At 47.8% G+C, this 12,430-nt stretch overlaps 1 protein-coding gene across 5 annotated transcripts in view; it reads right to left on the reverse strand.

Annotated features, from left to right (window-relative positions):
* TMOD2 (tropomodulin 2) overlaps positions 1-12,430 on the reverse strand; it is a 64,580-nt gene that overhangs the window by 33,011 nt on the left and 19,139 nt on the right. For all 5 annotated transcript variants that reach the window (XR_010746132.1, XM_066341773.1, XM_066341772.1 and 2 more), the window contains exons 4-5: positions 7,328-7,450; positions 1,355-1,441 (exon numbers count right to left, since the gene is read on the reverse strand). Coding sequence is in view for 4 of the 5 variants with exons in the window: in XM_066341773.1 (XP_066197870.1) it covers positions 1,355-1,441; positions 7,328-7,450 (210 nt within the window). In the remaining variant the exon portion in view is untranslated. The remainder of the gene's footprint in view (positions 1-1,354; positions 1,442-7,327; positions 7,451-12,430) is intronic.

Consider the following 12,430-nt stretch of genomic DNA (forward strand, 5'->3'; position numbering starts at 1 on the left):
TTTTTGTATTTTTCTGAAGTGAGAAGCGGCGAGGCAGAGAGACAGACTCCTGCATGTGCCTGATTGGGATCCACCTGGCAAGTCTGGTAGGGGGCGATGCTCTGCCCATCTGGGGCATTGCTCCATTGCAATCTGAGCCATTCTAGCGCCTGAGGCAGAGGCCATGGAGCCATCCTTAGCACCCAGGTCACCTTTGCTCCCATGGAGCCTTGGCTGGGGTAGAGGAAGAGAGACATAGAGCGAAAGGAGAGGGGGAAGGGTAGAGAAGCAGATGGGTACTTCTCCTTTGTGCCCTGGCCGGGAATGGAACCCAGGACTTCCACACGCCGGGGCCGACGCTCTACCACTGAGCTAACTGGCCAGGGCCCTGCACACAGACTTTTAATAGCAAACATGTCAGAATGTCACCCTCTGACATTGAAATTAGCAATGATGAACGCCTTTCATCTGTATGCATAAGAAACTAGAAAGGAAATAAAAGGAATATTGCCTATTGTCTGGGTAAATTATGCAAAATAAATAATGACTCACAAATTTGCTGTTGAGACTAGAAAGCATCTCTCAAGTTTTCATCAATGAGAATAAAATATAATTAATCTCAGAAAAGCTGTGATCTTTGGTGAATTTTCACAGTACCTATATCACACTGTACCTAAACCACCTGATTACTAGTCTGTCCCTATCACAGGTAGGTAGTAAGTTCCTCTGGTCGCTGACCATTTTTTACCTTTGCACCTAAGTCTAGAACACCCCCGACACATAGAAGGTGTTTGAAAGGTGACTGAGAGTAAGTGAAAGTCTAATGGACTGACACTTCTCCAGGAAACGCTGACTAGAAGAGAGTGGTCTGGCACTCTCTGCCAGCAAACCCGTCCAGTGTGCCTTTCACGCCGCCTGGGGGAAGTGAGAATTCAAATTCTAATGACATACAACCATTATTGAGATAAAAAAAAAAGACACTCAAATAGAGAAAGGAACTTATCTAAGTTACTACAGTGGATCAAAAATTCCTTAGAAACATGACACTCCGTTTGCATTCTGTGCTGACCATGCAACCTTTCTATCAACAATTTTATCTTCTGACTGAAGGGACCTACCAAGAGAGTGTTTTTTTTGGACAAAATAACTGATTGTTACTAGTTACATGGCCAGACAGAGCTCCTATTATCAGCTATTCTATTCTAGTTTGATTGCTCCTACCCCAGTGATTCTTGGAGAACGGACAAAAGCCACCTTCAAAGCCTTCAAGACAGAAGTCTGGATTCACTAAGAGGCGCTGTCCAGGCCTCTCTCCTCCTAGCAACACCGGGAGGCTCCCAAGTCTCACAGAACCATAGATTCCCCATCAACTTACTTCTCACAGGCCCTTTGCCACCTTTACTGTTCGGTGTTTCTTCATCAAACTTTGGATTATTGAGCAAATTGTGTACTCCAAGAACAGCTGAAAGCAAAGAAAATCAGTGAATAAACATTAAGTTTGGGGAGGCATGTTAGGATATCCATATTGTTAATTTGCTCTTTGAGAAACAATTCTTTGTATCCTAAAGATAAGTCTCCAGCCCTGGCCGGACAGTTCACTTGGTTAGAGGACCATTCCAAAGTGCAGAGGCTGCCAGTTGGATGCTTGGTCAGGGCACATACAGGAACTGATAAATGTTCCTGCCTCTCCCCCACCCCCTGCCCTTTCCTCTCTCTCTAAAATCAATACAGTAAACATAAAAAATATATATATAAGTTTCCAGACCCCCATTCCCTTGCACAGTATGTGGTACATGTATTGTGTTTAATAAGCTCATACACACACACACACACACACACCCTCCTTCCAAGACCACCAGCAAACTTCATAGATTTCCCCACATCTATACCTGTGACACCATTTAGGATTTGAAGGACAATAGTCTAGTTATGGATCCAAATTCTTGAAAATCTGCTGAGACCTCCTAGTTAAGTAGATTAAACTTTTCAGCTTTCTCATCTGTAAAATGTGAGGGTAGGACGGAGTCTAAGGATATTGTAAGATCTAACATCATGGCATGTATTTTTCCAGAGACAAAGAGCAGAAAGAGGGCCTGACCTGTGGTGGCGCAGTGGATAAAGCATCAACCTGGAAATGCTGAGGTCACCGGTTCGAAACCCTGGGCTTGCCTGGTCAAGGCACATATGGGAGTTGATGCTTCCAGCTCCTCCCCCCTTCTCTCTCTCTCTGTCTCTCTCTCCTCTCTCTCCCTCTCTCTCTCTTCTCTAAAAATGAATAAAAAAAAGAGAGAGCAGAAAGATCATGGGTCTCTTTTTTTTTTTTTTTAATTTTATTTATTAATTTTTAGAGAGGAGAGAGAGAGGGAGAGAGAGAAAGGGGGAGGAGCTGGAAGCATCAACTCCCATATGTGCCTTGACCAGGCAAGCCCGGGGTTTCGAACCGGCGACCTCAGCATCTCCAGGTCGATGCTTTATCCACTGCGCCACCACAGGTCAGGCTCATGGATCTCTTTCAATGTAAGCCTCACCAAAAGAAGTTGTCCTTTCTTTGTGCATCCCAGGGTGGGAAATAAAAGAGATACCAGCAATGGAAGAGATACCAGCATGCTGAGATTTTGAGCCTCCTGTATTACACGACATTTGCACCAGGGGGCAGCATAGAATGTGAGAAACAGTACCGGGCAGAATGAACACCAGGTAGGCCAAAGCTGCAGCAGCACACCCTGCTTCCCTCACTAACAAAAATACAGGTGAGACATTATCCCAGAACAGTTAATCTGTTAACAGGTGGTAAAGGTGCACCTCTGAGGTCCTTGTCAGCTGTACTGTAATCTGCACATTAGAGGAGGGAGGCAGCCAGCACACCACAAGAAAGAGCAAATGTTCAGAGCTAGCAAGACTAGGGGTTCAGAGGGGCAACCAGGAGCAGTCAGCTTGAGTTTGAACCCTGTCATGTACTTCCTGTGTGACTGGAGAAGTTACTAAATGCCTCTGAGCCTCAGTTTCCCCATTTGTAAAGTAGGGATAATTATACTTTACTAGAAAGATTAAATGACTTCCCATGTATCAGGCACTGTTCTAAGTGCTTTATAAATTCTTGCTCATAAATGAGAAGTTGTCACTATGTTCCTGGTACTGTCTGGGGAGAAGATGCTGTATTTGATAAGCACAGACCACTGAGACCATCTAAAAAGCCTATCTTGCTTTGGCCTCATACTCACTAATAACTCCTAAATAAAATTTGGCTCTCATTGTCAAGTTTTAATTTTTGTGTTATCTGTTTCCTGTGAGCCTGGCTAGTGGATCAGTTCCCACCGCCTGGCCCCAATCTGACTGCTGCTAGGTGCACCAACAGGATCAAATCTCTAGAACAGCAGAGCTGACCACTAAACGTGTAATGGCAGTGACCCCCATGAAATATGGCCATGGTGAGGGTGCTGTCTTGGAGGTCGACTGCTGATCCCCTGAGGAACCATCTGTCTTCCTGCTCTTGGTCCCTGGAATAACGTGGGCTGGCAGCCTGACCAGGTGGTGGCAAAGTGGACAGTGTCAAACTGGGACGTGGAGGACCTGGGTTCAAGACCCCGAGGTCGCCATCTTGAGCACTGGCTCATCTGGTTTGAGCAAGGCTCACCAGCTTGAGCCCAAGGTCGCTGGCTCGAGCAAGGGGTCACTTGGTCTGCGGTAGCCCCCTGGTCAGGGCACATACTGGAAGACAATCAATGAACAACAGGAATTGATGCTCCTCATCTCCTTCCTGTCTGTCCCTATCTGTCCCTCTCTCTGTCTCTGTCACACACACAAAAAAAATTCCAACAAACAAACATGGGCTGGCAGCCCATTCACTGGGGGCTGCTCCACATCTTCCAGAGAGAGCCATCCTAGAGAAGATGCTCCACCCACCCTACCGGGGCTCGCTCTGAGTGCTGAGGGAACATTGCTGAAGGAGGGAGACTATGTACAATGAACAAGAGAGTTTTCTTTTTTTTTTTTTTTCATTTTTCTGAAGCTGGAAACAGGGAGAGACAGTCAGACAGACTCCCACATGCGCCCGACCGGGATCCACCCGGCACGCCCACCATGGGGCGACGCTCTGCCCACCAGGGGGCGATGCTCTGCCCATCCTGGGCGTCGCCATGTTGCGACCAGAGCCACTCTAGCGCCTGAGGCAGAGGCCACAGAGCCATCCCCAGGGCCCGGGCCATCTTTGCTCCAATGGAGCCTTGGCTGCGGGAGGGGAAGAGAGAGACAGAGAGGAAAGCGCGGTGGAGGGGTGGAGAAGCAAATGGGCGCTTCTCCTGTGTGCCCTGGCCGGGAATTGAACCCGGGTCCTCCACACGCTAGGCCGACGCTCTACCGCTGAGCCAACCGGCCAGGGATGAGAGTTTTCTTTTAGGATTATCCCCCTGGTTTTGCTGCATGAATTTCAGGAACTAGTACCTGATAGATAAAATGGCTACTCAGCCACCATCTTAAGAACAATGCAGGCCCGAAGGAGGAAGAAGGACTTCTTATTCAGTAATCTGGCTCAGACCTTTGCAGCTGGATGTGATAGGGACTGTTCAGTCAGATGCAGCAACATCAACTGCCTTTGCCCAAGGCCCTTTAACTAATCCATATAAACCAGGGGTCCCCTAACTTTTTACACAGGGGGCCAGTTCACTGTTCCTCAGACTGTTGGAGGGCTGGACTATAAAAAAAAACTATGAACAAATCCCTATGTACACTGCACATATTTTATTTTAAAGTAAAAAAACAAAATGGGAAGAAATACAATATTTAAAATAAAGAACAAGTAAATTTAAGTCAACAAACTGACCAGTATTTCAATGGAAACTATGCTCCTTTCACTGACCACCAATGAAAGAGGTGCTCCTTCTGGAAGTGCGGCAGGGGCCGGATAGATGGCCTCAGGGGGCCGCATGTGGCCCACGGGGGGCCGTAGTTTGGGGACCCCGATATAAACCCTGCCCTATCCCTCCCTCGGGGCTGACACCCTTTGCTGGTCTCAGCCCGCTTGCACCCAGGTGCTTTTAAAATAAATTTTCCTTTTGGAACACACTAGCCTCATGTTTTCAGTTCAGCCATGGATTCTGCCTTTCAGTACCTTTCAAACGATGGGTATTTATCTCTTTCTTCCTTCTTAGGTACTTCCTGGGAATTAAAGCCCATCCCTGCATTCTCCCTTTGGGCAATGTCAGTACAGATCAGGAGGCAACCCTCTAGAGCAGAGGTCCCCAATCTTTTTTAGGCCACGGACCGATTTAATGTCAGAAAATATTTTCACGGACCGGCCTTTAGGGTGGGACGGATAAATGTATCCCGTGACCGAGACAAGCGTCAAGAGTGAGTCTTAGACAGATGTAACAGAAGAAATCTGGTCATTTTAAAAAAATAAAACATCGTTCAGACTTAAATATAAATAAAACGGAAATAATGTAAGTTCCTTATTCTTTCTCTGCCAACCGGTACCAAATGGCCCACGGACCGGTACCGGACTGCGGCCCAGGGGTTGGGGACCACTGCTCTAGAGGAACCGTAACCATAACATGATCCATCCACAGCAACCACAGCACTAAGAAAACTGGTCACTGCTAAACACCTTCCTAACTGTGTGGCACAGGTGCCTCGACTGCTGCAGTGCCTTCTGAGAGGGGTTCAGTTATACAAACTTAGTATTGACCACTGGGATCACAGAGGAATGAAAATGTAGCTAGAATGGTTAATATGCTGTTAGAATATGGCATATCTAGTTCTCCTGGGAGGAAGGATATTATAACAATGTCTTCCAATGGAATAAAAATGGGAGAATTCTTGCTAAAGCCTTGGGCTGTTTTTAAAAATTTTTTATTATTTTATTATTTTTTAGTGAGAGGAGGGGAGGCAGAGAGACAGACTCATTCATGCGCCCTGACCAGGATCCACCCAGCAAGCCCACTAGAGGATGATGCTCCATTGCTCAGCAATGAGCCATTTTTTTATTTTTTGTGACAAAGAGACAGAGAGAGGGACAGGCAGGGACAGATAGATGGTAAGGGAGAGAGATGAGAAGCATCAAGTCTTTGTAGCGGCACCTTGGTTGTTCATCGATTGCTTTTTCATATGAGCCTTGACGGGGGGTGGGGGGGGTGCTACAGCAAAGCAAGTGACCCCTTGCTCAAGCCAGCAACGTTGGGCTTCAAGCAAGCGACCCTGCTCTCAAGCTGGTGAGCCAGAGCTCAAGCCAGAATGAGCCCGTGCTTGGACCCGCACTCAAGCCGGCAACCACAGGGTTTCAAACCTGGGTCCTCTGTGTGGTAGTCCAATGCTGTATCTACTGCGCCACTGCCTCGTCAGGCCAATGAGCCATTTCTTAGCACCTGAGGCAGAGGTCAAGGAGCTATTGGCCTCAGAACCGTAGGCCAACTCACTTGAACCAATCAAGCCATGGCTGTGGGAGGAGAAGAGAGAAAGAAGGTAGAGGAGTGGAGAAGCAGCTGGTTGCTTCTCCTGTGGGCCCTGGCTGGGAATTGAACCTGGGACACGCCAGGCCGATGCTCTACCACTGAGCCAACAGGCCAGGGCCATGGGCTGTTTTTTAAAGTAGCTCTCTCCCATGATGACCGAAAGGCCCTAATAATCCACATTTTCATCCCATTTGGAAGAAAGTGCATCCCATTAGTACACAAATATGCTGGTAATTGCATGGACTCTTTCCCAAAGGCACACAAGAAATGGGAGGGGGCTTAGGTAACCAGGGTGAGAGACTTACTTTCATTACACATTCTTTTGTACTGCTTGGGCTTTCCTATCTGCATGTATAACCAATTCAAATAATAATACCAATATTTATTACATTGTTGCTATTGTTAAGAAAACTAGGGAAAAGGGAAGCAGATTGGGCTGAACGTGCACTTACCACACTGGGTGAACAGAACAGTAAATTACTTGGTTCCATGGTTAGCTTTAACAAACCTCTTAGTGGGGATCAAAATTGAACATCAACTGGGAAAGAGCAAGAACTTCATGGAAAGTCTGTGGTAATAAAGTGCCAACTGCGAAAGCTCTTTAGAAAGCCTCAGGGCTATTATTTTATCGTGTAAGTTCTGAGCACTTCTTCATCTTTATGCTCTTTGATTTCTCACAGAAACTCTTGAGTTTGGTAGGATGTGCATTATTGGGGCATGTTATAGCTGAAATACAGCAGAATGTTTGCTCAAAGAGCAACATTCAAGTATCAAGTTCTACAGCTACATAAAGGCTGAAGTTGACCAGGAATTACAATAAAGATCAGTAGCTGCTGCCATGCATGATGGCCTGGAGGCCACAGAGCCCAAGAGGAAATGAGCTAGAGCCGAGGACTACTAACCTGCAAGGTCGTAGAGTTCAGTGTCGGAGGCACTGGCCAAAGCTTCTTCCAGTTCTGGATCCAGGGTCACTTTCTCTTCCTTACGAGTTTCTATGGGCTTTTCTTTGGGGATAAAGACTCTCCCTTTAAATCAGAAAAGAAAAAAAGCATTGTGTGCTGCTGCCTTATTGTAAGGTAAGCAGACCCACTTACTTAGCTCTGGCTATTACAGAGCTGAGTCATTAAGCCATTACACATCCAACTGGGATCCCTTAATTGCTGGGATGATGTCAATATCAATAATCCACAATCAGAGGGAAGGAAGGTCAAAGGAGGAATATTGCAGTCCCCAACACCCAGAGCTAAGGAGGCTATAGTCCTTAAACACAGAGAGGAATGGCTTCTCCCTCCCTCCCTCTCATCCATCAGCAGCACTGCCTTTAGACCTGGGCAAGGAGGGCTCTCCATGGACCCCACACTTTAAAGCGTCCAACTCTGGTCTCTTCTGGCTGCACCGCCCCACACCATGCTTCTGCCCTACCAAGGGAGGAGTCATGAGACAAAGGGACATTCCCATCCAGAACAGAGGCTGCCTGCTAGACCACACCCAAGGTACCTAGGACCCTGGAATTCCCTGACTCTTTGAGCCCTGCTTCCAGGGCCTGTAGGAATCCCTTCTCCACACCCACCCTCCCGAAAGCAGGCCACACTGCTGGGAGGTACACCCCCCAAGGCCAAGGGGAGGCTGCTTGTGGGTGCATACGAATGAAATTTGGATATGTAGGCTGAGGCGTTAATCATATGTGCTTGAGGTCCTAGCAGTGAAGGATAGACATCCCTGCGTGGACTCTTAGAAGTCCAAGAATATTGGCCTAAGGCATATTTGTAGGACATATAACATATTTTCAGTTTGTGAACTTTCAAATATTTGTTTTAAAAAATGGTACATGGGCTTCTATTTGTGTTCTTGTCTTGGACCCTGCAAACATTTGGGCCAGATTCATCCAATGGCCCCGGGAATTCCTGAGGGACAAACTGGTGATAATCCAGTTTTCCTCTTACCAACTGCGACTGGAGACCAGCAAGATGCTATATCTAGGATCACTCTACCACTCTACTCGTAGGGACCTGGGGACACCGCTACCTCTCTAGAGCATGCCAAAGTAAGCCTGATTTAAAAGAAAAAAATCAAGGCTGTCACACTTAGAGATGTGGAGGTCTGAGCAGTAGGGCATCTGTGCTACACACATATTCTCTGCCACCATCTCCCGCTTCCTCCTGTCAGTTGAACCGCATTTTGCCCATACTCACTTCTGAATATGCCGATATCCACAACACACCCACCCCAACCCGCCCAAACCTCAGGACTAATAATCACACTGCTGGGGAGACGGTGCATTTCCTGATCCTAACTTCCAGCCTGCCAGCACACCCCCATCCCACACGGGCTTATAAAGGTGACACAAGACACTCCAGGGCCACCATAGCAATACCCCAGACCTACTCATATTCTTTTCAATTCCTCCTGGCTCTGACTCTTGGTTTCCCTCTTTTTTGGAGCTGCTCTTACTTCTTGGCAGGATATCTGAAATTGGTCTCATCCATTTTGATCTTTAGAGTTTCTCCAAGATTCACCCTTTCAAACCTTTTCCTCTCTGTCACCTTGGGTAGAACAGACAGCCGGCTCCAGCTTCAGCCAATTGGGACCCAAGTTCCTTCCAGGTGTCCTTGGCTAGTCTGGCCTTCCCCACTCCCACAGGAAAAAGAAAGGTCAAACCCAAAGGCAGTACCTCTCCCTTGTGAAAACCCTCCAAGAGATGTGCCTGGTAACAGGGGCTGCATACTTCCTGATGGCTCACCAGATCTTCAAATGGCTGGATAAGGAAATACAGGCCAGGCAAGGCTGGGCACCTCAAAGAGGCCGCACTCCTTGTGGACAGGCTAGGGCAGGGGTCCCCAAACTACGGCCCATGGGCCACATGTGGCCCCCAGAGGCCATTTATCTGGCCCCCGCCACACTTCCGGAAGGGGCACCTCTTTCATTGGTGGTCAGTGAGAGGAGCACATTGACCATCTCATTAGCCAAAAGCAGGCCCATAATTCCCATTGAAATACTGGTCAGTTTGTTGATTTAAATTTACTTGTTCTTTATTTTAAATATTGTATTTGTTCTCGTTTTGTTCTTTTTACTTTAAAATAAGATATGTGCAGTGTGCATAGGGATTTGTTCATAGTTTTTTTATAGTCCGGCCCTCCAACGGTCTGAGGGACAGTGAACTGGCCCCCTGTGAAAAAAGTTTGGGGACCCCGGCAGGGGCTAGGGTATCTTGGCCACAGGTCTCTACCTTTGATCATCATATAAGTTATCATATTTCCAAGACAGAAAGAAAACACACCAGGAAACAAAACAAGAGAAAGGCCAGAAGATAGAAAAGAAAAAAGAAATCAACCAACCAATAGCATCTCAGACACTGAGACTCTGCAGACTTAACTTGCATAGAATCTGCAGCCTGGAGCACCTTCTTTCTGGCTTGGATGATCTTGGGTACAGGGTTAAAATAGGATTTCTAAATTCCTAGTGTCTGGTACTGTTTAAGGTTACTCTAAACCAGAGGCCCCCAAACTTTTTACACAGGGGGCCAGTTCACTGTCCCTCAGACCGTTGGAGGGCTGGACTATAAAAAAAACTATGAACAAATCCCTATGCACACTGCACATATCTTATTTTAAAGTAAAAAACCCAAAATATTTAAAATAAAGAACAAGTAAATTTAAATCAACAAACTGACCAGTATTTCAATGGGAACTATGTTCCTCTCACTGACCACCAATGAAAGAGGTGCCCCTTCCGGAAGTGCGGTGGGGGCCGCATGCAGCCAGCGGGCTGTAGTTTGGGGACCCCTGCGTCTAATCACGTCTAATCACTAGTTGCAGAGGTGGCCTATGGCTATCAGCATTCAGGACAACTGCTGCTGCACATTCATTTCCGGGGGGGGGGGGGGGGGGAGGGGGTCTGACTGAATCACAAGTTCCCAGTGAACACAGCTATAGTGGAGAACTCAAGGCAGTCCAGGAGCTGAGGGCCCAGGGCACACGGGATTCAGGACTGAGCTGTGTGGCTCCTCTCCCGAGGCCCTCACAATAGCCTCCCACTACTTCTAGACCACCCACTGGTCCTTCCTGGGGCCCTGCAGACTGCCCACCCCGCTCCCTCTGCTCTGTTTGGAAAACTTGCTCTCTGCTCACTTTTCTCCACTGTGTTGCTTCTCAACCTTCTCCTAAGTCACCCGTGATGCTGTCCACCCCTCTCATATCCCCACCTCTTACTCAGACTGCTTCCACACTCCTAACTCCCTCGCGAACCATCTGTAGATTAATCGGGATTGGGAGGGAATTTCCTGCAGCCTCTCCTCAGACCTCTACTCTGAGAATGGAAAACCACAGCTCTTCTCTTATATTGCTCTCACTACCCTAATACTGGATGTTAACTGAAATTTTATTGAAAATTTGATACAATTTATTTTTTCTTTCACAATTAAATTTGTCCAATAGCAACTATGCTGCCATAGAAAGAGCTCTATATTTCTAGGGCAATCCTTAGTTATTTGCTCAGCTTGTCACTGTTCAACTTTACTTTCTTAACACAATGACATTACCACTGGTGCATGATGCATCGAATGTGCATGGTTCAGAGGGGGCCTGAAGGCCGCACTGCAGTGACTCATGCCAGCGGGAGAGCCGTGTTCCTACTCACCATGGCCAATAATGCAGAAGCTCAGAGGTGGCATTCATTTGAATTTGTATTTGTCAAGTGCCTCCCCTGTGTCAGTTTCTGTGCCAAGATGCAAGAGAGACACAGCCTTAGCCTGACCTGTGGTGGTGCAGTGGATAAAGCGTCAATGCTGCAATGCTGAGGTCATCAGTTCAAAACCCTGAGGTCGGCCCTGGCCGGTTGGCTCAGTGGTAAAGCGTCGGCCTGGCGTGCAGGAGTCCCGGGTTTGATTCCCGGCCAGGGCACACAGGAGAAGCGCCCATCTGCTTCTCCACCCCTCCTCCTCTCCTTCCTCTCTGTCTCTCTCTTCCCCTCCTGCAGCCAGGGCTCCATTGGAGCAAAGTTGACCCGGGCGCTGAGGATGGCTCTGTGGCCTCTGCCTCAGGCACTGGAATGGCTCTGGTTGTGACAGAGCGATGCCCCAGATGGGCAGAGCATTGCCCCCTGGTGGGCGTGCTGGGTGGATCCTGGTTGGGCGCATGCGGGAGTCTGTCTGACTGCCTCCCCATTTCTGGCTTCAGAAAAATACAAACAAACAAACAAACAAACAAAAAAACCCTGAGGTCACTGGCTCTGAGTGTGAGCCCTTCAGCGTGAGGTCACTAGCTTGAGCAGGGGGAATCGTCCAAACAATTTCAAAACTCACTAGCTTGAGCCCAAAGGTCGCTGGCACAAAAAGTCCAAGGTCACTAGCTTGAGTAAGGGGACACTGGCACAGCCCTGGTCAAGGCACGTACGAGAAGCTCAATGTACAACTAAAGTGAAAGCAACTACGAGTTGATGTTTCTCATCCTCTCTCACCCTCTCTCTCCCTTCAGAAAGAGAGAGAGACAGTCCCACTGTTCCACTGTGGAGATCTCAATCTAGTGTGGAAAACACACAAAACCCAAAGCAAACAAACAAAAGGACAAACACCGCCGCAGTGCTGTGACAGTAGGAACGAGCGCCATGCCGGAAGGAAGGGGTCTGTGTCAGACAGCAAGGTCCGGGGCAGCTGGAAGCCCGGAGAGCTAAGCTGAGGCGCAGAAAGTGAAAAATGGGGCTATGGATCTAAGGGAGGAGTCCACGAGAAGACCCTGAGGTGGGAAAAGAGCTCAGCAGGTTGGGGAACTGAATGAAGGTCCTGGGGTTGAGGCTCAGTGAGGGAAGGCAGGCAGAGAGGCGAGCAGGGACTCTCCCGGGACTATGAGGACCACAGCAAGGATTTGGGGCTTTTAGCAGGGAAGTGACAAGATATGACTTGTGTTTTAAAAGATTGTGGTTGTGATGAGGTTATCAATAGTTTCATTAGTACTTATGGGCTGTCTATAGCTGAAGAACCTGAACAGGCAATTGGTATCCATTTTTTCCTC

The sequence above is a fragment of the Saccopteryx leptura genome, chromosome 6, assembly GCF_036850995.1.
Source record: "Saccopteryx leptura isolate mSacLep1 chromosome 6, mSacLep1_pri_phased_curated, whole genome shotgun sequence".
Taxonomy (NCBI): Eukaryota; Metazoa; Chordata; class Mammalia; order Chiroptera; family Emballonuridae; genus Saccopteryx; species Saccopteryx leptura.